Source organism: Rhinolophus sinicus, linkage group LG18 (assembly GCF_036562045.2).
Source record: "Rhinolophus sinicus isolate RSC01 linkage group LG18, ASM3656204v1, whole genome shotgun sequence".
NCBI classification, from domain to species: domain Eukaryota; kingdom Metazoa; phylum Chordata; class Mammalia; order Chiroptera; family Rhinolophidae; genus Rhinolophus; species Rhinolophus sinicus.
The window spans coordinates 2,121,069-2,140,621 of NC_133767.1; the positions used below are offsets into that span (position 1 = coordinate 2,121,069).

Sequence of the window (19,553 nt, forward strand, 5' to 3'; positions counted from 1 at the left end):
GGGCGACGTCGCTGCTCCTCGGCCGGCGACCCGCTCGCGATTGGCGGAGGCGCCGCCCGGGGTTTGAATGCAGCCCCCGTCCGGGCGCTCGCTGCCAAAGTGCCACGTTGGGTGCCGCTGCTGCGTGAGCAGCCGGCTCGGGGTGCCGCCGGCCGGGGTGCTCGCGCCGGGTTGCCGGCCACTGGGGCCGTTGGGCCTCAGGACGCGAGTCGGAAAGCCGGTCCGCGGCAGCGGCGGGGCTCGGGCGGCTCTGGACCGGCGGCGTGGCGGCGCGTCCCGCCCGAGGGCGGCTCTGGCTGAGGACGCAGGGACCGGCGGGGAGCCCGGGGCGGCGGCCGAGGCGGGACGGCGGCAGCGGGCGCCGCTGCCCCCGGGAGAGCCGGCCGAGATGCTGGCGGAAAGCGTGGTGGAGGAGTTCGAGGTGGAGGAAGAGCCGTGGTACGACAATCGGGACCTCCAGCAAGGTGAGCGCGCGGGCGGCCAGGCCCCGGAGGCTCCCGGCGGCGAACCCGTTAAAAAGTTGCTTGTGCTCGCGGCCCACGGGTGCCAGGTGCGGGCGAAGTGCGACGTCCACCTGGCGTGGGGCGCCGCCGCACCTGCCCATCGCGCCCCGGAGGCGGGCCCGGCGCGGGCCGGGGCTGCTGCGCAGGTATCAGCAGATCACGCGTGCGGAGGGCAGCTCTGCGCCCGCACTGGCTGCAGGGCGTCCTCCCCGCATTGCTCCGCGGCGCGGGTGGGAGTTGCTGCAGGTGGCAGGGGTGGCAGAGCGCTCCGGCGGGACGCGTGCCCAGCCCTGTGCCCACCTGTGACCCGCACAATAGCTCTGCTTTTGTTAACCCCACTTTCCAGAGGAGGAAAGCGGAGGCCAGAGCGGCCCGGTGCCTTCCCTTGCGTTAGGAGTGGGAGCGTGTTTGAACCCACACTCAGAACGAGGAACCACAGCCGCTGCCCAAACCCTGGCTCTTCGTTACCAGCCGCTTTACAGCTTCTTCAGTTGGGTGTTCGACTGTTGGGGGGAAAAATTGCTTATGCGTCGTTCACCTGAGGCCCTGAAATGACTTAAGGGCATTTCTGTCTCGACCACTTCCTTCCCTTGGAAACAGGCACTCCTATCTGGACCTGCCTTGGATTTCTTGCTGATGGATGGTGTCTCTAGAGAAAATCGTTCGACAGTCCTCGCTTTGCAGCCTCCCTAGAAGGCCCCCCCTTTACTGCACATTAGTAGCAGGAGCTTGAAATTGGGGAGCGATTTTTGTGGGCCACTGACAGGCCCTTCACACAGCTGCTCATTTAATCTCAACAACTATGGAGGTAGAAAGTAGGTACTGTTATTGGAGCTAGGATCCCACTTCAAACTCCAGAGCAAACTTTCTTAACCACTATACTGAATAATCCTCAGGAATTTTTTTTCAGGCATCTTCCGTTTCTGCAATTCTGTGCAGAATCGACGTTTTCAGCTCTCCACTTGCAATGAAAATTAACATTTCATCTAGTTGAATATTAAATGACCATGATGTTTGTTCATGCTAACCATTGAAGGGGGGAGGGGAGGTAAGGAATGTAAACTTGAATTACTCATACTTAGAAAAGGGAAATAAAACAAGTACATCTTTTGGGGGAAGGTGATTTCTTAAATCAACATGCTGTGCAGACAGTCACTTAAACCAAAGTAGTTCACCATTACGCTTGCTTATATGGTCTAAGCTACTTAGCGGCTGCAGTGCAGTATTTGCCATCACATTTTCCATGTCCACAAGACACTTTTGTCCTACATTTTAACAAGCCTGTTTTCAGTTTGATATTTTCTCCAGGATTAATGTGAGAACCACTGAACAACTGCAACATTTCCTTATAACCAATTAAGCAGTTTGTATCGTCATAGCTAAATATTTTTCTTTCCTGCATTTAAGAAGCATAGATCTGTATGGGCTTGTTTTGTTTTTGAATCTGGTGGAATCCTTGGCACATAACAGAAGCTTGATTTTAATATTTGTTGACCTGAGCTGAGGCACTCGCACAGGGTTCCTGTTTTCATCGCTCTCTTCCATCAGGTCCCTCAGTCCACAAGGCATTTGCCCTGTGGGAAGTAGTTAGGAAGAATCATTTGTAATGTTTCAATCTACCGAGAAGCAAACGCAACGTGGGGTGACTAACCTCTCTGGGCAAAAGGAAGTCATCAGGTGTTCAACTTCAATGAGATCTTAACGAACACGGGTCCAAACCGCCTTAATGCCAGTTTGCACTTGGAATTTGTTCTGTGTTTCTTCTCAAAGGACTTTTACGTCCGTATCACGATGGACTTTGACATAACTCTCTATGTCATAACCAAGTGTGTCGGGTAGGACTAGGTGGGAAATTCCAACAATCATAACTTGGGAATAAGGCCTGTAAAAGAAAGGATGCAGTGTGAATTAAAGGATGATCTTTGTCTCACTTTTGTTAAATTATATCTTAAAGGACTCCTAAACTTCTAAGGGATTTTAAAATGTGTTAATTGCTCAAATACTTACCGACTCTGTGCCAGGTACGTGTGTATCCCGGCCCTGGGGCCACAGTCCCTACCCACAGATAGGACAGGCAGGACCCCACAGCAAAGTGAAATTGAGGGTCTAGGAATCTGTTGACGAGAGAGGCCTAGAGACGCTGCCTCCTGGTCTGTGCCCACCTCTGCCTGGCACGTGGTAGGCCCTCAATAGATATTCGTTGCTGAATAAAGTTTGGGAGCAGCAGGTCTGCCCTCTTAAATAGTTTGATAAGCAAATGTAGTGGGATTTTATCAAGTGCAGACATCTGTTCATTTTTACCATCCTCACAGGCATCTGCCTCATTTTATTGCATTGCTTTGTTCTATTGCGCCTTAGAGGTGTTGCGCGCTTTTTTGGTGGTGGTTTTTTGTTTTTAAATGGAAGACAAGACTCTCCACCAGCAAAAAGCTTACGACTCACTTTATTGCAGTCCTTGCTTTATTACGGTGGCCTGGAACCAAACCCACGGTGTCTCCGAGGTCTGCCTGAGTTAACTTTGCCGAGTGAGCCTTGTCTGGAGGGAGCGCCTAACACTTATTCAGATCCTGTTCTCAAAGTCATGGAGCGACTAATTCTTTTCCTTTAGTAATAGGAGCATTATTTAAAGTAGCTTGAATCTTTGTATCGAAGTTTGCTGGGCATTCTTTTTTAAATTAAAATTGCCGAAAAATTCCAACCTCAGAAGGCTCTGGCCTGCCTTTCATACCTTGTTAGAAACTTGTAGAGCTGTGTGCAGGCAGAAGGAGAAAACCTCTGCTTTTACAAAACACTTTGATGGAGACTGTCTTTTGTCAGAGGGCTGAGTTGGCACAGGAGAAATACTGACAACGATCTCTGTGGGTCAGATCCTTTCTGGGACAGCAGGAGCCTCTGTGTGGTAGCGCTGGTGCTCGCTTTGAAATGTGCCCCTGAGAGCCAGGTGGACAGACTTCAGAGACGGCATTTTCTTTTAGAGCAGCTGCTATTATCATTGTCATTTGCAGAGCTGTGCAAGCTTAGCATAGGATTCAGGTTTCTGCTGTATGGATCAGCAAATGAAATCTTAGTTTGAAGGAATCCTAAGATTCCTCCTTCTTTTCACGATAAGTACATTTTCCTGGTATGTAACTAATGTGCTGAATCACTGTTTGGAGGTTCATTAAAACTGACATCATCATTTTTCTTGATGTTTATGTTCAGGTTTTTTGCTTTCCCAATTATAGTAACGTTGGCAACGGGAATTAGAAGCATCACCAAATGACGCATTTGACTTTGTAAGAGGAAAAGCTTTCAGCCTTCAAGTTATTGAATTACTGGGCAGACTATAGCTAACATGGGAATATGCCGTCCTCATTTTGAAAAACCAGGAACATAAGAAAACTATAATAGTGGGACTTAAAGGTTTCAGAATTGTGGAAGAAAGATCCTTCTGAAAAACCACTCTGGCTGCCAGAGCTGACTGTTTGCCTCAAGCCCAGGTCGGGTGGAATGTGCTTGAAGCAAGCAGTGGACAGTGTTAAATGGATTATCATCACTTGCAAAGGCTGCTTAATGAAAGCTTATTAAACATGAAGGAATCGGCAGGTCGTCGTTCGGGAGCCTGCAGTAAATCTGGGATATTTTTAGTGCTGCCTCGGCCAGTTCAATAGGATTTGGAAGAGACAGCCTCTTACTGAAAATCCTTGTTGGAAAATAGGTGAGCCGGCGCATAAGGCTTCAAAACTGTATTGTTTTCTTTTGTGCCTTAATTAAACCATGGTAATAAAGGACATTGAATACTCTCCCGTTCCCCCCACTCATTATTTAGAAAACCTTCTTGGGCTTACTGCCAGCTCTTGGCTCCTTTTGGTATGGAAGCCAGATGCTACACGACAGGAAATGAACTTTTTTTAAAGACCAAAAAAGGCCCTGTCCTTAAACCAACAGATGAAGTAATATCCTCTTATACAGTGTGACTTCGCGGGCGCTTTCGTGTAGTTGGTACTTGTCTCGCCAGAATTCTAGCCTAAACAGCCTATGAAATATTTAGGCGACTGAGACTTCAGATTACCCAGCCAGGTAGGGCTTTGTTTAACTGGAAATAAGGACCGAGATAAGGACCAGAGGCAAGTTCTGTCCTGGTCGTTGTTGGCGGGAGGGATGCTGTACTTGGCGTCCGTCTGCAGCTGCGGGCGAGCTGCCCCTGGCTGTGGAGGAGTATGGGGCCCTCCCGGGACGGAAGGGTCCGAAGGTGGTCTGGATTCGGGTTTGATGGCTAGTTAAGAATGTCTCTGGTGAGTCTCACCACTCACCAGTTCAAAACTTACGTTATGTCCAGGTCAGGGTGGCCTCTGTGTGGTGGCTTCTCTGTGGACACGGGTCACACCCTATGAGTACAAAATAATTATTCCAGGGCCATCTTCAGCTGTGCAGAGCTGTTTTCGCTTAGTGAGAACAGGATACTAACTTGCCTGGGACTGTACGGACTTTGGCTGGAAGCAGGTAGTGAGCTCATGTCAGGCGCCGCTGCCATCCCTGAACACAAGCGGGAAGGTGAAGCGCCACTCGGCCTTAAACCAGGAAGTCTGTAGACATCCCTGTCCCCTGACTGAAAGCTGTGCAGGTGTGGGGAGTACGAGTACGACAAAGGAGAGAGAATGGTGACGAGGGTGACAGGCCCTGGGACTCCCGGGGAGACGTGGTCAGGTCTTACTGCCTCAGGCTCTCATCTGAAAAACGGGGCTCACGTGGAACATAAGGATGTGTGGCTCTGAAATGGTCTGAGCTGTTCCTAAGGGTTCTGTGTCTTGTGAATATAAGGTGTCACTTCCTAGGCTTCTTATCTGAAGTCTTAAGTACATGAATGGGCATTGTTAATATTTAAGTCATGAGAGAATGTATTTTAACACCTGTGTACCAACAGCTTTCTTTTCATTGGGTGTGAAATGTTTGAAGGCGAGCTACAGTGTGTAGTGTGTGGTGTGTAGATTTTGCTTTGTTTTTCCTAATGAGGGAAAACTAGCCAAGTAGAGCACTAATGAGGCACCTGAAGGAACAGTACCCGGTAACAAAAGTTGTCGTTTTTCTGTGACCCCTTATTCCAGTTCAGTTTTAATATCAGTGTAATGAATAGACATTAAATCTTACTTGTCAACCTCTAAAAATTAAGTTCAAAAATAATACAGTAGTGAGTTTTCCTGTTTTTATAACAAATGCTTTCATAATAAATATTCTTATGACACTGAGATGACTTTCCATCGTACTTAGCCTAAGAGTCAAACCCTCCGTACCGCGGCCTATCAAACGTGGATCCGCTCCTGCCTGTGTCGCCAACCTCGTGAAGCACCGCCCTGCCCTCGTGCTGCTAGCACACGGGCTTTGTGTCGGGTTGTGGATCGCACCAGGTCCTTCCTGTCAGCGCCTCTGCCTGGCTCTCACGTGGCGAGCTCCTCAGCCTGCAAGCTTTCGCTAAAATGTCTCCTCACACCTGTCCTCGTGACCTGGCTTTCAAAGTAGAGCCTTTGTTTATTATCACGAAATCCATTTTTTCCTTTTTTCTCTCACACACCACATCCAGCTGGGTTAACACGTCCTTTCAGCTCCACTTTCAAAGCACACCCAGAATCCTACCTCGTCTCCGTCTCTGCCACCACCGTCTCACGCCGATGACCGCCGTATCCTCCTGTCACCCTGCTTCCGCCTTGGTGCCTTTCAGCCTGTTTACGCAGAGCCAGAGCGATCCTGTCAGTGGCTTACATTTCACTCAGAGTCAAAGCCAAAACCGTAACGTCCTTAGGCCGACAAGCTGCTGACCTCGGAGCCCCTGACTTGCCTCCTCCTGCCCCCCCCCTCCGCCCCCCAGCACAGAATCTGCTCTGGCCTCATCCACCTCCTTGGCTCGTTCCTCCACTCCCTCCCTGCGTCTTTATACTTATTTTGCCTCTGCCTGGAGCGCCAGTCACCTAGATAGATCCACAGGCTCATTTATTCAGTTTCTTCACATCTTGATTCTAATGTCACCTGGTCACGTTCTTAAGTGTCACCCTCCCACGTCCACACTCCTCTTATCCCCCTCCCCTGCTTTGCTCTCTCTAGCACGTCCTGCGATCTGGCATATATTTTATTAGTCTGTGTCTCCCAACAGAATATAAGCTCCACGAGGACAGGGAACTTTCAGCTCAGTTCATTCTTGCATCCTCAGTGTCCAGAATGACATCTGGTGTTGAACGAACTCAAAAAGAGTCTAGATGCTTTGGCTAGAAATAAACGATAAAGATTTATTCAAGGGTCTTAAGGTTCACACACCAGAAACACAACTAGGCAACACTGAGGGTGTTCTGGAGAAAAGCTAAGAGTACAGAGAGTACATTCCTGAGGAGACTCAGTCCTGCGTTCTTGGCCTCTGGACTGGTCCCAGAGGGTCAGCCTCAGGATGACCAGTGGTCTGGCTACGTGAACATTCTTTCTTTCCTTAGTCCTTCAGTGGGTAACAGAGGGTGAGCTGGAAGTTTGCTGCACGTCCCAGGCACTGACACTGGACTGGACAGTTCAAAAGGATGTATCCCAGGCCAGTGAAAGCAGGAACAGGCTCGTTTCCTCCGGCCTCAACCTGTGTGATTATAGTGGTTTAGCAGCTTGACTAGAGTGACTCCATTTTCCTTCCTCACTCTGTTCCTCACGGTATTACTGAGTGTATCATGCATGTATGAATGGGAAGTGCTATCACAGTTTGCAAGTTTATTGTTTGCTGTCTGGTTTCTCCCATTAATCTGGGAGTGTGAAAGAAACGGGAACTTTATCCATTTTATTTCCCATTCTATAACCAAAGTTGACCATAGTGCCTCACAATTTGTGAATCAATGAATAGTAATAATACTTCGCATTTGTATTGCACCTTAGTTTGTGAAGTACTTCCTTATGTAGTGTTTCATTTGCTTTCACGGTGTCATTGATATTGACAGCACAGTTGTCTGTAGACAAGAGTACTAAGCGTAGGGACCTTTTGAGTACCCAGATGGAAAGTGTTAACCTAGTAAATGGTGATCAGAACTGGGCCTCAGACCTCCCTCCTCAGCTCAGTGCATTTCCCATTGCGCTAAAGCGCCTCGCTAGGAAGTGTACTATGCGGAGTCACTGCAGGTGCTACGTTAGAACTAGTGTCCTGGTACCGTTCAAGTTTTACTTCTGGGACGGTGTGGAACACAGACAAATCCTGTCTCATGTGCATCTATGCCTAAGAAGAGAGAGTTGAAAAGGGAGATCTAAAATAGAAAGACGCTTCTGTGCCAAAACAACGTACTGTACGAGCTACTGACATGTAATTACCTCAAAAGCGCAATCGCTGTGCTGCTATCTGCTTTGCTCATCTTCAAAAACATGAAGCAGGAAAAAATGCCAAAGACCTGGGCAATGCTCTGATTACTGATGTGTTTTTCCTTTTTTTGACTTAATAATTTTTAGTCTCCTCAGGAGGCCAGGATCTGTAACAACAAACTTTGCTTTGACAGTTGCAAAAGAATAATACACTCACAGCAGCTGGATTTCACTTTAGAGACCATTTAAATATCTGCCTGTAGTTTGGCTCGAGGGTCTGTCCAAAAAAGCAGACAGTGAGGATATGACTAAGTCCAGTCCAGTAGCAAATAATTACGATCTTAGAAGTAAACAAGTGAATACATCTCCATAAAGTAGGTTGGTCTTCATGTCTCCCAAGTAGGGGTGCAGGAGAGAGCACGTTACTGGCAGGGGCCCCAGTTCGACTGGATGTGAAGTAGAACTCGGGCTTCCTCCTGTGCCATTCCACTGGCATCTGACTTCACTTTGTGTTGTGTTGGGCCTTGGTTCATTCTCATTTTAAGGAACAGGCTGCATAAAATGTTGATGTGACATAATTTGCATTCTTCATTTGTCATGCTAGATCTCCAGCTGGCTGCTGAGCTTGGGAAGACATTACTGGATCGGAACACAGAGCTGGAGGAGTCTCTTCAGCAGATGTATACAACCAACCAGGAGCAGTTACAGGAAATTGAGGTAATTTACCCTTGGAGGTGTGGCCTGCTGCTGCTGGACCAGTCGTATCCGCTAACATAGGCTGTGTTTACTGTCTAACATAAACTTGTGAGAAGAACCATCAGAGAGGGCAGAGAGGTTGATTTCTGCTTGTATTGTACTTTCCCAACACGTAAGTCTGCATGATGAAAGAGACTTCTCTCTTCACCTTTGGTGAAGTATACTGAAGTAAACGGTCCAATATTTGCCAGCATGTGAAGCAAAATTAAGCTGTGAATGTTATACTTAGTTTCTTACTTTTTTCTTTTAAAAAAAGTTGACATATAAAGAGGTATAAGAGAATAAATAATACAGTGAACACGTGCTTACCCACTGCCCAGCTTAAGAAAGAAAACTACCCACTGCTGGGGCTCCATGGTTGTACCTGCCCTCCCCTCCCCCCAGTTGGTACAGTAAAACTAGGACTCTCGTGTCTGTGCAGAAAAATGTAAAAGACCTTAGGACAGTGAGAAGAACTTACTGAGCTCTGATTATGTACTTAGCCAGGTGCTGGAAATTCACAGAAGTAGAATTATACAGTCTTTGACTTATTGTTAAAAGTCTTAAACTGTGAAGCATGTTTATTTGTATTTGGGTAGAAACATAGTCTTAATACATTGTATGGACGTTTTCTGTGAAAGCACCTATAAATCACTGTAACTGAACGCTATACTTCTACTTTAGCAGCTCTCCCAAGTTAGGGGGAAAAGTCCAAGCATTTGCATAATTAAGAGAGTGATACCTATTTGTTACTGGAGGAGATCGCAGACACAGTTGCTTTATGGCCCATTACTTGTCTTTCTACCTTTGTTTTCCTTTCTGTGGTACAGAGGACGACTAAACAGTGAAGGCAGATTGTTGACATTCTGGAAAAAACCCAAAGATCTTTGAGATTCTCCAAATCTGCAAATAACACTCCATCATGTAACGTCTTCCATGAGATGTTATAAAGTGTAATGGAAATGAAATATCCAGTGTAGACCTTAATGATTAAATATAAAATTAAATACATGTATAAGCTGTCAAATAGACGTAGCCTGGAATGCTTCCAGGAACATTTTCATGAGTCTCTTTTTTAGAGCACATGGTCTACTGGTTCACAGATCCAAGCATTGTAGCATTCAGCATTTTACTCTTTATCAAAGCTGCTTTTTGGCTAAGAACGACACTGTCTTAGATTTCTTCTCTGCCGTTCCAGTTGGCTTTCTTCTTTCCTTCTTTTTATAAACCGCTTCATGAAAGTCAGTAGCGATGGCATGAATGGGGAGATAAGACGGCAGTGCTGGCAAAGCCCACTTACCAGCCAGGGGACTCCCACAGGCCTGCTTTCCTGCCTGCTCGGTTCCCATGTGTGCCTGGGCAGACTTACAGATCCCAGCAGAGACTTCCAAGGTCTCTCTCCAGCGGTCTAAGAGGAAGGCCTGATGCTTTTGTAAAAGTAACCAGGCAGACAGCCTGATTCCCTCCTGACAGGTGACCTGTGCAATGTGCTGTCACCACGGCAAACTTCAGGAGCCCCCTAAACTTTATACGGGCTCTTTCCTTAATTCAAACCTCATGTTAGTTGTTTTGTAAGTAAACTTTTTGTTGAAATATACATACAGACAAAAGGCACAAATCCTTGGTATGTAGTGTGATGAGTTTTCATAAAGTAAACATACCCGTGCAAGCAACACCCAGATAAGAAGTGGGAACACTGTCAGCTCTTCCAGTCACCAGCCCGCTGACCAGCACCCGAACACCCTAGGTTAGTTTAGCCTGTTTTTTACACTTTACATGAATAGAATCACTTGTCCAAGTTTTAAACCCAGTTTTCACAAGGTTTATTGGGAGTTTTCCTGATTAGAAAAATAACACGATTGTTTTTTAAATTTAGAAAAACATAGTTGAAAACCAAAAGGTCAGCTCTTATCCCACCAACCTAGAGAAATTTTAAATGACACAGTCCAGAAAAATGGTCCTGGAACCCAGTACTCGTAGTGGATGATTTGTAGCACAGAACGGGTGAAAATGCTAGGACAACCCCCCCGCCACCCAAACGGTGACTCATGGAAACAGACAATCAGGAAACGCAAGGGTATTTGGTAAGAACTCCAAATGTGCTTTCCATGACTGTCAGTGTTTCAAATACCATATTTCCCTGAAAATAAGACCTAGCCAGACCATCAGCTCTAATGTGTCTTTTGGAGCAAAAATTAATATAAGACCCGGTCTTATTTTACTACAAGACCGGGTCTTATATTATTAATTATGTTAATATTATTTATATTATATTATAAAGACCGGGTCTCATAGTAAAATAAGACCGGGTCTTATATTAATTTTTGCTCCAAAAGACGCATTAGAGCTGATGGTCTGGCTAGGTCTTATTTTCGGGGAAACGCGGTGGGCCTCATAAAAACTGATGTTTTCTGAGGCATCGCTTTTAATGTCAAAAAACGATTGAACTATTGAAAGTAATGATTGGCTTCAGAGATGCCTCTAGCTGGTGTGACTTATACTCAGTTTTCACCTGAGCAGCTAATTTTTCAAGACTCCAGAGCAAGTTTTTCTCCTGGGTCGCGGGGGGGAGCAGGAGAGAAACTTTGGGAAGTGATGAGCTCTGACAGCTCAGACCCAGCAGATTCTCCCACTGCCCACAACCACAGGCAGCCTGGTCTCCACGTTGCTTCTCTGCTGGGAACCTGCATTGTCCCGACAGGAGTTGTCTGGCCTTTGAAGACGTCCTTTCGAGAGCTCACGTCTTGGGGAATTTTAAAGCATTTTTGTGCTTCCTTTACTCCATTTATCGGTGTTCTACTTTATATTAGAATTATTTCTCGATTTGTTTTCTTCTCTCCCCGACCCCCTTTTCCATTTGCAGCATTGAAGGCTGCTGCTGTTTATGGGCTTCCACACATAGTAGGTAATTCAAACACTAGTTGACATCAGTACTTGAACAAAGCCCTTCCAGTCATTCCTCCACTGTGGGTTCCCACCTCTGGCAGGGGCTCTGGCCCGTGTTAGAAGATTCAGGCTTAAGCCCTCGATCGTATAGCGAACAGCTTCCTCAGGCATGTGTTTCCTCTCAGACCCCGGTGCTCGCACGACACTGGTCCAGGGCTCTGCTGAGGGAGCGTATGGAAGCGCGTATTTTAAAAGTGTAAGCCATTGTACAGTTTATCCTCGTTTGAAGAATTTCAGTAATAAAAGAATCTTAATTCTGAAAACAATAAGTTCTTTTCAATTACTGGAAAATAAATCATAAAAACAGGCCAAGCTTTTCATAGTGAGATCAGAGGTGGTTTTTATTTTCATATTCATGCTTTTTTTCCCCCTCAATTTTCTCCCGAGGAAATACAGTATTTTCATCAGGGTAAGGAGGTTTTTCAAAGGTAATAGGAAATATTTCATCAGGATTGTGGAAGGTCATTTGGATACTGAATTCAGAGGATTGGGGCTTAATCCTTAATCTAAGGATAATCCCAGCACTGCATAAAAGCCAAATTTCCATTCCATTCTGAAGGCATTTTTTAGTTGGGGTTGTGTTCAGCTTTTCCTGCATGCGGTCACCGCTCTGTTGCAAATAGGTTTTCATATCGTCCTGCTGGCCTTTCTTTCTCAAACGTTTGCCTCAGGTATAAAGGTGGCCTGTTTATAGCTTCTAAGCAAACCCGAACCTTGTGCTCATGGCTGAGGTGACATTCTGTGCGCGTTCCCAGGCGTATGAGACATCTCACGCAGCTTCCCGGCACGTACACTTCGGTGCTCTTGCCTGTAAGTTGACACTTTGGCCTGTGTTTTCGCTACCGTCATAGTCTCCTCCTCCCACTGTTTTGCTTAAATCTCTCCCTTTCCCCGTTTGAAATGGCAGGTACTTTTGTACACGCAGTCTTTTTGGCACGTGAATTTTAGGATGTTGGCAGTCCAGTCAGATTCATTGGAGGCTGTATATCCGAGATTCTGAATTGAGAAAACCAGAACATTAGGAGCCTATCTGTACCTTTAAAACAAGGGGAGAAAAGAAGCTACCCCATTTCTTTCTAGATTCAGAAAAAAACTGATAAAAAATAATATGAAGCTGAAGAGCCGACGCCCTAAAGTTTGTCTGACTATAGAGTGATTCTCTGGCCTTAAGTCACCATTCGCAGAGAGAGCCAATAATTTGCCTTTTAATAAAGTTGCTGACCAATTTAGACTCCTTTGCTAGGTAACCTGCTGCAGACTCTTGGAGAAGTGAAGGGTTTTTCTGATTCGTTTCGATTTAATAAGATTAAACTCCTACCATGTGAAAACAGGCCCCCAAAGCCTCTAAGGCCAAAGTATCACAGTGTCTTCCCAATGGTTTTGTGTTTTTAGCTCAGGTTTTTATATAGCAGATGAGGGGACCTTACTGTAGGTTTTCAAATAGCCTCCCTGTAACTACTTGCTAGCGACCTGTTTCCTTTACATTGGCCGCAACTCTCATTTGGAAAAAAGGGTGCCAACTTGGGACCTGCATAATGGCTGGTAGGAATTCTAAACGTCCCTTTCAAATTTCTGGGGAGTATCTGTGCCATGGGAATAAATACGGAGAAATACCCTGTAAATGGCAAGACGGGAGAGATTGAGAAATACTAATAGGACCTTTTCCCATGAGGGCTGTAACCAAAATCTTTCTCAGAATCTTTCCGTTAAGTCTCTCGACATTTCAGCAGTCAGGCTTACACACAGCACGATAAGCTGCTGCGAATACAGGTCTAGAAACTGCCATCTAGCCAGTATTTTCTAAGTCCCTACTGTGTATCAGGGACGCTGCTAAACTAAATGGACTAGATACGTAAGAGGCGTCCCTTCTCGCAGCAGAGTTAGAAAGACTGACGTTAACAAGTAAGCAAAGTGAGCGGTCATTTGCTCAGTATTGTTAGGTGTCCTGAGGGAAATGGACAGGGCGCCTCGGGAGAGAGAGGCCACCTTCCACAGGTGGTGTGAAGGGCTTTGGAATAGGTACTGTGTGAATGAAGCCCAAAGGGTAACTGGGGCTCTGCATCTATTTTTGTGCCATGGGTCCCTTTGGCTATCTAGTGAGGTCGCTAGTGTTCCCCTTCAAATACATACAATTACACAGGAACTCTGTTATTGAATGCCTATCAAAGCATTGAAAAATAAATGTGTGATTAGTGATGTAGGTGTTTCTTTATGACTACACTAAGTACCAAGACCTAATGGCAATCTAAAAACTACTGTAATTTTAAGTAGTGATGAGTGTAACCAATAAATCAAGATTTCTGCAGCCATTATACTGTGATACGAAAATAGCTGATTTCTATTGGCGATGAATTCCCGGTACCCCTCATACTAGTGGTGTTTGCTGTCTCCATCCAGAATGGCAGGAAACGCTAAATTTCAATTAGAAGTTAGTGAAAATGAAGATGTAACTTTCCCCGCATCCGAGTTCCCAGACCCTCTCAGGCCTATCCATGGTCCCCTGGTTAAGTGCTGGGTTAGATGGAGCCAGCCAGGAAGACGCATCCCTGAGGGCCAGGGGAGTAGGGTAAGGCCTTCAAGGAGGGGGCCTGCCTTAGAGTGAGACAGCTCCAAAATGCTAAGGTTCAAGGTGGCCCGAATGTGAAATAAGCAAGACTCAGCAGCTAACGGATGAAGCTGGGAAACCATGTAAGAGACAGTTGTGAAAATACTAACACTGAAACATAAGCAATGATATTAAATAACTATTGGGTGTTTCTAGGTGTGATTGGGATTGTGGTCAAAATTAAACATCTTATCTTTTAGAAATATATAAATATGTGCATTGAATTAAGGTGTCTTAGATTTGCTGTAAAATGACTGGAGATGAGGAGAGGAGAAGAATATAGACGTAACAAGGTTGACCGTGTGTCGATAATTGTTGAAACTGGGTGATGGGTCGATGGGGGTTCACCAAAACTATTTTCCTGCGTTTATGTATATTTGAAATTATCCACATAGGAAATGTAGTCGATACGATGAGCCATCTGTAGAGTCAGTATTTGAGTGGACTGAGGATTTAGAAGATGCACTCATCATTAAGGTAACTAGTATGCAATTTCAGGGAATGATGATGGTAAGAACATACCAAAATCTGACGTGGTCAAGAATGCTGCTGTGACAGTTAATATACAGCCCAATCGCAGGGAATTATGGCAACGAAACTAACTCCTAAGGAGGGAAATGGCAAGACTGAGCTTAAGAATCATTGTTTGTTTAGCATGAAAAATAAATGGAAATATCTTTTCATCTTCTTATATTGATTACATGGTGCTGTTATAACATTTTGGATATTTTACATTATTGAAATTGATTTTATCTTTTTACCTTAACGTGGGTAATTTAAAATACACATGTGGCTCACAGTACATTTCCGTTGGACAGCATTGCTGCATGGGAACTTTTTTTTTTTTATTCTTTTTTAGTTTTCAATTGACATTGAATACTGTATATTGAGTTGAATATTGAATACAGGTGACATTCAATACTGTATTAGTCTCAGGCCTACAGCACAGTGTTAGGCGTTTATGTAACTTACAAAGTGATGACCTGGATGCGCCCAGTCCCCGCCTGACACCGTCCATAGTTCTCACATTACATGCGGTGCTTTCCATCCTCGTGATTCTTTTGTACCTGCCAGTTTGTACTTCTGAACCCTTTCCCCTTTCTGGTGTCTGGAGGAGGCGCCCCCACCCCCACCCCCATCCCCACCCCGTGTGTCTCCCGTTTGGCTGTTCCTGACTTGGGTCCTTTATAAATAAACCCGTGAATGTGAGTAAAGCGCTCTGCTGAGTTCTGTGAGCTGTTCTAGTGAGTCACTGAGCCTGAGGGGAGGTCCTGGGAACCCCCAAATTGTAGCTGGCTGGCCGGAAGTACAGGTGGCCCGGGCCTTGGAGCCGGCATGTGGGGGGGAGCATTGTGGGCCTGAGCCCTCACGACCTGCACTGCAGGACGCCCAGTGGTGCTGGCACACGGCGGGTGTCGTGTCTGTTTAATGCGTAACTGGCCACAACCCCCGTCTCTTACAGTACCTGAGCAAGCAGGTGGAGCTTCTGCGGCAGGTGAACGAACAGCACGCGAAGGTCTATGAGCAGTTAGATGTCACAGCAAGGGAACTGGAAGAAACAAATCAAAAGCTAGTTGCTGAGAGCAAGGCCTCGCAGCACAAGATTCTGAGGTAAATGTTCTAGAATCCACTGCGGCGGCCCTGGAGGGTGGGGTCACTCAGTATAGAGTGGAACAGAACAGGGCTGTCGTGGGCTCGGTCAGTGGGGTAAGGACGAATGTAGTTCTGTAGGAAGTAAAGAGAGGAACAGAAGGCCTTTCCAGCTAAGAAAGCGCAGTTTGAGTGGCTGGCAGCTAATGTCTCCTCGCTGCTTATGCCCTCAATGTCCTGTGACAACAGTCGGCCTGTCTGTCCCTCGCAGTCTGACCGAGACCATCGAATGCCTGCAAGGCCACATCGATCAGCTCCAGAGCCAGGTGGACGAGCTGAAGTTGTCCCAGCGGAGGAGGAGCCAGGGCGCGTGTGACCGGGACAAGCCCGCGCCCAGCTTCTCGGGCCTGAAGGAGCTGTACGACCTGCGCCAGTAAGCGCCCGGGAGCCTGTGCCCCCCCCCCATTCATTCAGTGTCCGTCTAGGACACGCCTGTGGCGACGAGCCCTGTGGGATGCACGAAATCACTTACCCGAACACGCAGGTTGCAGAGCTCCTGCCACTGGTTATTCTGTGAAAACTCGTTTTCTAAAGTCTTGGGGTATTTATTTCCATGCTTTTAACGCGTTAGATCTTAGTTTAAAATAAGATGCAGCACTTCTGATAGACTACGGATTTGGGGGTTGCACTTCACATTAGCGTGGAGAAAAAAACTGAATTTCAGTAAAACAAAAATCCAGGCGAGCAGGAGGTTTTTTTTGCCTACAGAAATGCCTGTATAATTTTGAGTTACGAGGTTGACTTTTTACTTAAGGGCTGTTTGTTGGGCGCCTGTCATGTGGCGGGTGCTGTGCAGACACGAGTGGTGAGCACACAGACACACCTGCCGCCCTCGTGGAGCTATCCCGCCCGTGAGAGGCAGACGAGCAGATCGCTACACAGATTAAGTACAGTGTGACAAGCTGCCGAGGACCCTGACCAGGCCAGCTTTCGTGTGGAGGTTGTCACCCTTGGCTATTCATCAGGTCAGCTGCAGTCTTTCTAAATGCAGTTCCCACGATTCCTTCTGGCCTCCATCAGAGCTCTGAATGTGGGCAGAGCTGCCAGGTGACTGATGTGTCACTGCGGCAATGGCTCTGAAGCTCGGCTGCGTGGTCTGAGTCACAGGGACAGCCGGAAGACCCCCGCGTCCAGGCAGCAGGCCGGCTGCGTCAGAATGTGGGGGTGGGGCCGCAAAACTGCCCGGGGAATGGTACTCTGCAGCCCAGGACGGAGACCCCGGGGCCATTCCAGTGTCCAGGAAACAGCAGCCAGGCCACTGGCCTTTGCGATCGGGTGTTTTGCAGTACTTTTAGGAGTTATAAAAGTTAGTCACAAAAATTACGTTTTCTTACATGCTCCATTGCCCGCCTCACACACGTAGTTTAATTGGGATTTGAGCCACTGCTCTTGTGATGGACACGCAAAACATTGGTCCCTGTCACAGGTCCTCGAAAATATTTAGCTGGAAAAATGTCAAGACTCTTCCCCTTGTCATTCTCAGTCGACCTGTGTAATACGTTCTGTCGCCGTTTCCCTCAGGCACTTCGTGTACGACCACGTGTTTGCCGAGAAGATCACGTCCTTGCCGAGCCAGCCGAGCCCCGACGAGGCAGCGCACGAGCACCTGAAGCGGACGGTGGCCATGCTGCAGGCGCAGCTGAGCCTGGAGCGGCAGAAGCGGGCGACGCTGGAGGAGGAGTACGGGCTGGTGCTGGCGGAGAACGGCGAGCTGGAGCAGCAGCTGGGGGCCGCCGGCGCCTACCGGGCCCGCGCGCACGAGCTGGAGGCCGAGGTGGCCGAGATGCGGCGGGCGCTGCGCGCGGAGCGGCCGCCGGGGAGCGGGCTCGAGAGGCTGGTGCCCGACTCCCTGTTCGGCGCGTTCCGCGAGCCGGGCGCCAGCCTCCTGGAGGAGATGCTGCTGTCGGGCCCCGCCGCGCCGCCCGGGCTCCTCCGCCGCAGCAGCAGCGACACGGCCCTCGGCGGGGACGCGGGGCAGGGCCACGACGAGACCTGCGTCCGCAGGGTCCAGGCCGGGCGGCAGCGGGGCGTGTGCCCGCTGCACGAGGTGGACACGCAGTACAGCGCCCTGCGGGAGAAGTACGACGCGCTGCTCAGGAAGTGCCAGCCGCCCGCCGACGCGCGCCCCCACAAGGCCGTGCAGACGTCGCGGGCTGCGGCCAGCGCCGCCGGCCCCGCGCCCGTCCCCGTCCCCGTCCCCGTCCCCGTCCCGGTGCCGGTCCCCGCAGAGCCCCCCGGCTCCCCCGCCAGCGCGCAGCCGCCGCCCTTGCCCGGGTACAAGGCGCTGTTTCAGGAGATCTTCAGCTGCATCGAGAAGTCCAAGCAGGAGATAGACGCGCAGAGAACCAAGTACCGCTCCGCCCCGTCCCACTCCTAACGCCGCCCTGCCCCCCGCCCCAGCGCCCCCCTGGCTCGGGCGCCCCCACGGCTTTGCTTACTCACAGGCGTGGACAGTGGGCCGCGCGGAAGCCCTCAGGAAGTCCTGTGACAAACGGGCCTCTGGCTGGTGCGCCGACGCGCCCCAGAAGCGGCGGACGGCAGGTGCGGGTCCCGGGGAAGCAGGCCCGAGCCCCGCACACGACCTGGGGAGGTGCGCTGTCCCGCTGGCACGGAGCCGAGGCCATGCCTGCACCCCTGCTTCCTTCTCCACACTGTAGAAGTCAGATGGCCGCCAAACTGAGGATCTTCGCAAAGGCTGCTGGATACTGTGAACTCATTCGGAAGAATGTTCCGGAGCAAGCAGGGCCCTGATCCGAGAGAAGTGGCATTAGCAAGTACTGCGAGCCCTGGGGTCCCCTTAAGTCCACTCCCACCTGAACTGTGACTGACAGGTCATCCTAACAGATGCGACCCACTGAGCACCCACGGAAAGACCTGTGACCCGAGACCTCGCCACTGGTGTCGTGGGCAGGGCAGTGAGTGCCGATGGCTTCCTTTCTTCCACGCAGACTAAGGGCACGCCGGCCTCTGTGTCCTGTCGCCCTGCAAACAGCGTGACTTGCAGACGTTGCTACCTGCTGCTTAGTAAACAGTATTGAGGTTCCAACTGGAAAATGCTCCTCTCACTTGCATACCTTTAATTTAAAACTATTTAAGGGAACTGCAGTTCCAGTAATTGTATATATTTTTCTAAAAATCAAATAAAACTACCTATGAAAATGAACAAATTCATCTATTGCTTATTTTAAGTTTAAACCATTTCACTGTTACAACCAACGGTTTACTTTTTTCTTCCATCGCCTCTAGAAAGATTTGACTGATTTTTTCCCCATTTTTTATAGCCAATTTTAATAATTCATATTTTCCTTATAAATTGTCCAGTTCCTCTGCAACTTTTCCCATTTCACCGTCTACTCAGCCTTGTGCCATTTTCCTTCACTGGTTAACTGTTGGCATATTTTACATTCTTTCACCTCAATTTTTGTTTTTAACAATTATTTCCGCCTATATTCCTTACGTTTATTTTTCTAGCTGTTTGAATTAAGTGCTTAACTCATCCCTTTATCAGTGTAAATATTTAAGGCTAGGACCCTGAGCTCATGCCGTTTTTACAATACAAGGGGTCTCCCCTTTGAAATGTAGCTGGATACACTCCAGAGTAATTCTGGTAATTTTTTCCTTTTTCGGGCTCATGTGTGTTAACAATTCGAACCAAGAACTTAATCTACACCCTACCTGTAAACTACGTTACCAAATAGCAGACGTGCTCCTCTTCTGGTGGTGGGCGCCATGGAAGGAAGAGGAGCACAGATCCACACCGTCCGATGGCAGTGGCTGCCGCCCCGCGCACATGACCACGAGCCTGCGGTGGCCACACAGCA

General features: G+C 48.1%; 1 protein-coding gene and 1 long non-coding RNA gene across 2 annotated transcripts; one reads left to right on the plus strand and one right to left on the minus strand.

Moving 5' to 3' along the window:
• The first annotated feature begins 60 nt into the window (after positions 1-60).
• Positions 61-18,881, plus strand: CDR2 (cerebellar degeneration related protein 2). The gene is made up of 5 exons (XM_074322724.1): positions 61-464; positions 8,401-8,513; positions 15,545-15,693; positions 15,944-16,105; positions 17,254-18,881. The coding sequence occupies exons 1-5, from the start codon at positions 68-70 to the stop codon at positions 18,107-18,109; spliced, it is 1,677 nt and encodes a 558-aa protein (XP_074178825.1). The 5' UTR covers positions 61-67; the 3' UTR covers positions 18,110-18,881.
• LOC141569456 (uncharacterized) lies at positions 10,890-17,260 on the minus strand. Its single transcript, XR_012493113.1, has 3 exons — positions 16,205-17,260; positions 15,548-15,631; positions 10,890-12,473 (listed from the first exon to the last, which is right to left on the minus strand). It is a non-coding gene; the product is annotated as an uncharacterized LOC141569456 (long non-coding RNA).
• Positions 18,882-19,553: the final 672 nt, after the last annotated feature.

Bases quoted from the DNA above. Each gene is read 5' to 3' on its own strand.
- CDR2 (XM_074322724.1), top strand. From the start codon at position 68: ATGCAGCCCCCGTCCGGGCGCTCGCTGCCAAAGTGCCACGTTGGGTGC. The intron at 8,514-15,544 runs GTAATTTACCCT...CGTCTCTTACAG, and splicing joins AGCAGTTACAGGAAATTGAG to TACCTGAGCAAGCAGGTGGA. The intron at 15,694-15,943 runs GTAAATGTTCTA...TGTCCCTCGCAG, and splicing joins TCGCAGCACAAGATTCTGAG to TCTGACCGAGACCATCGAAT.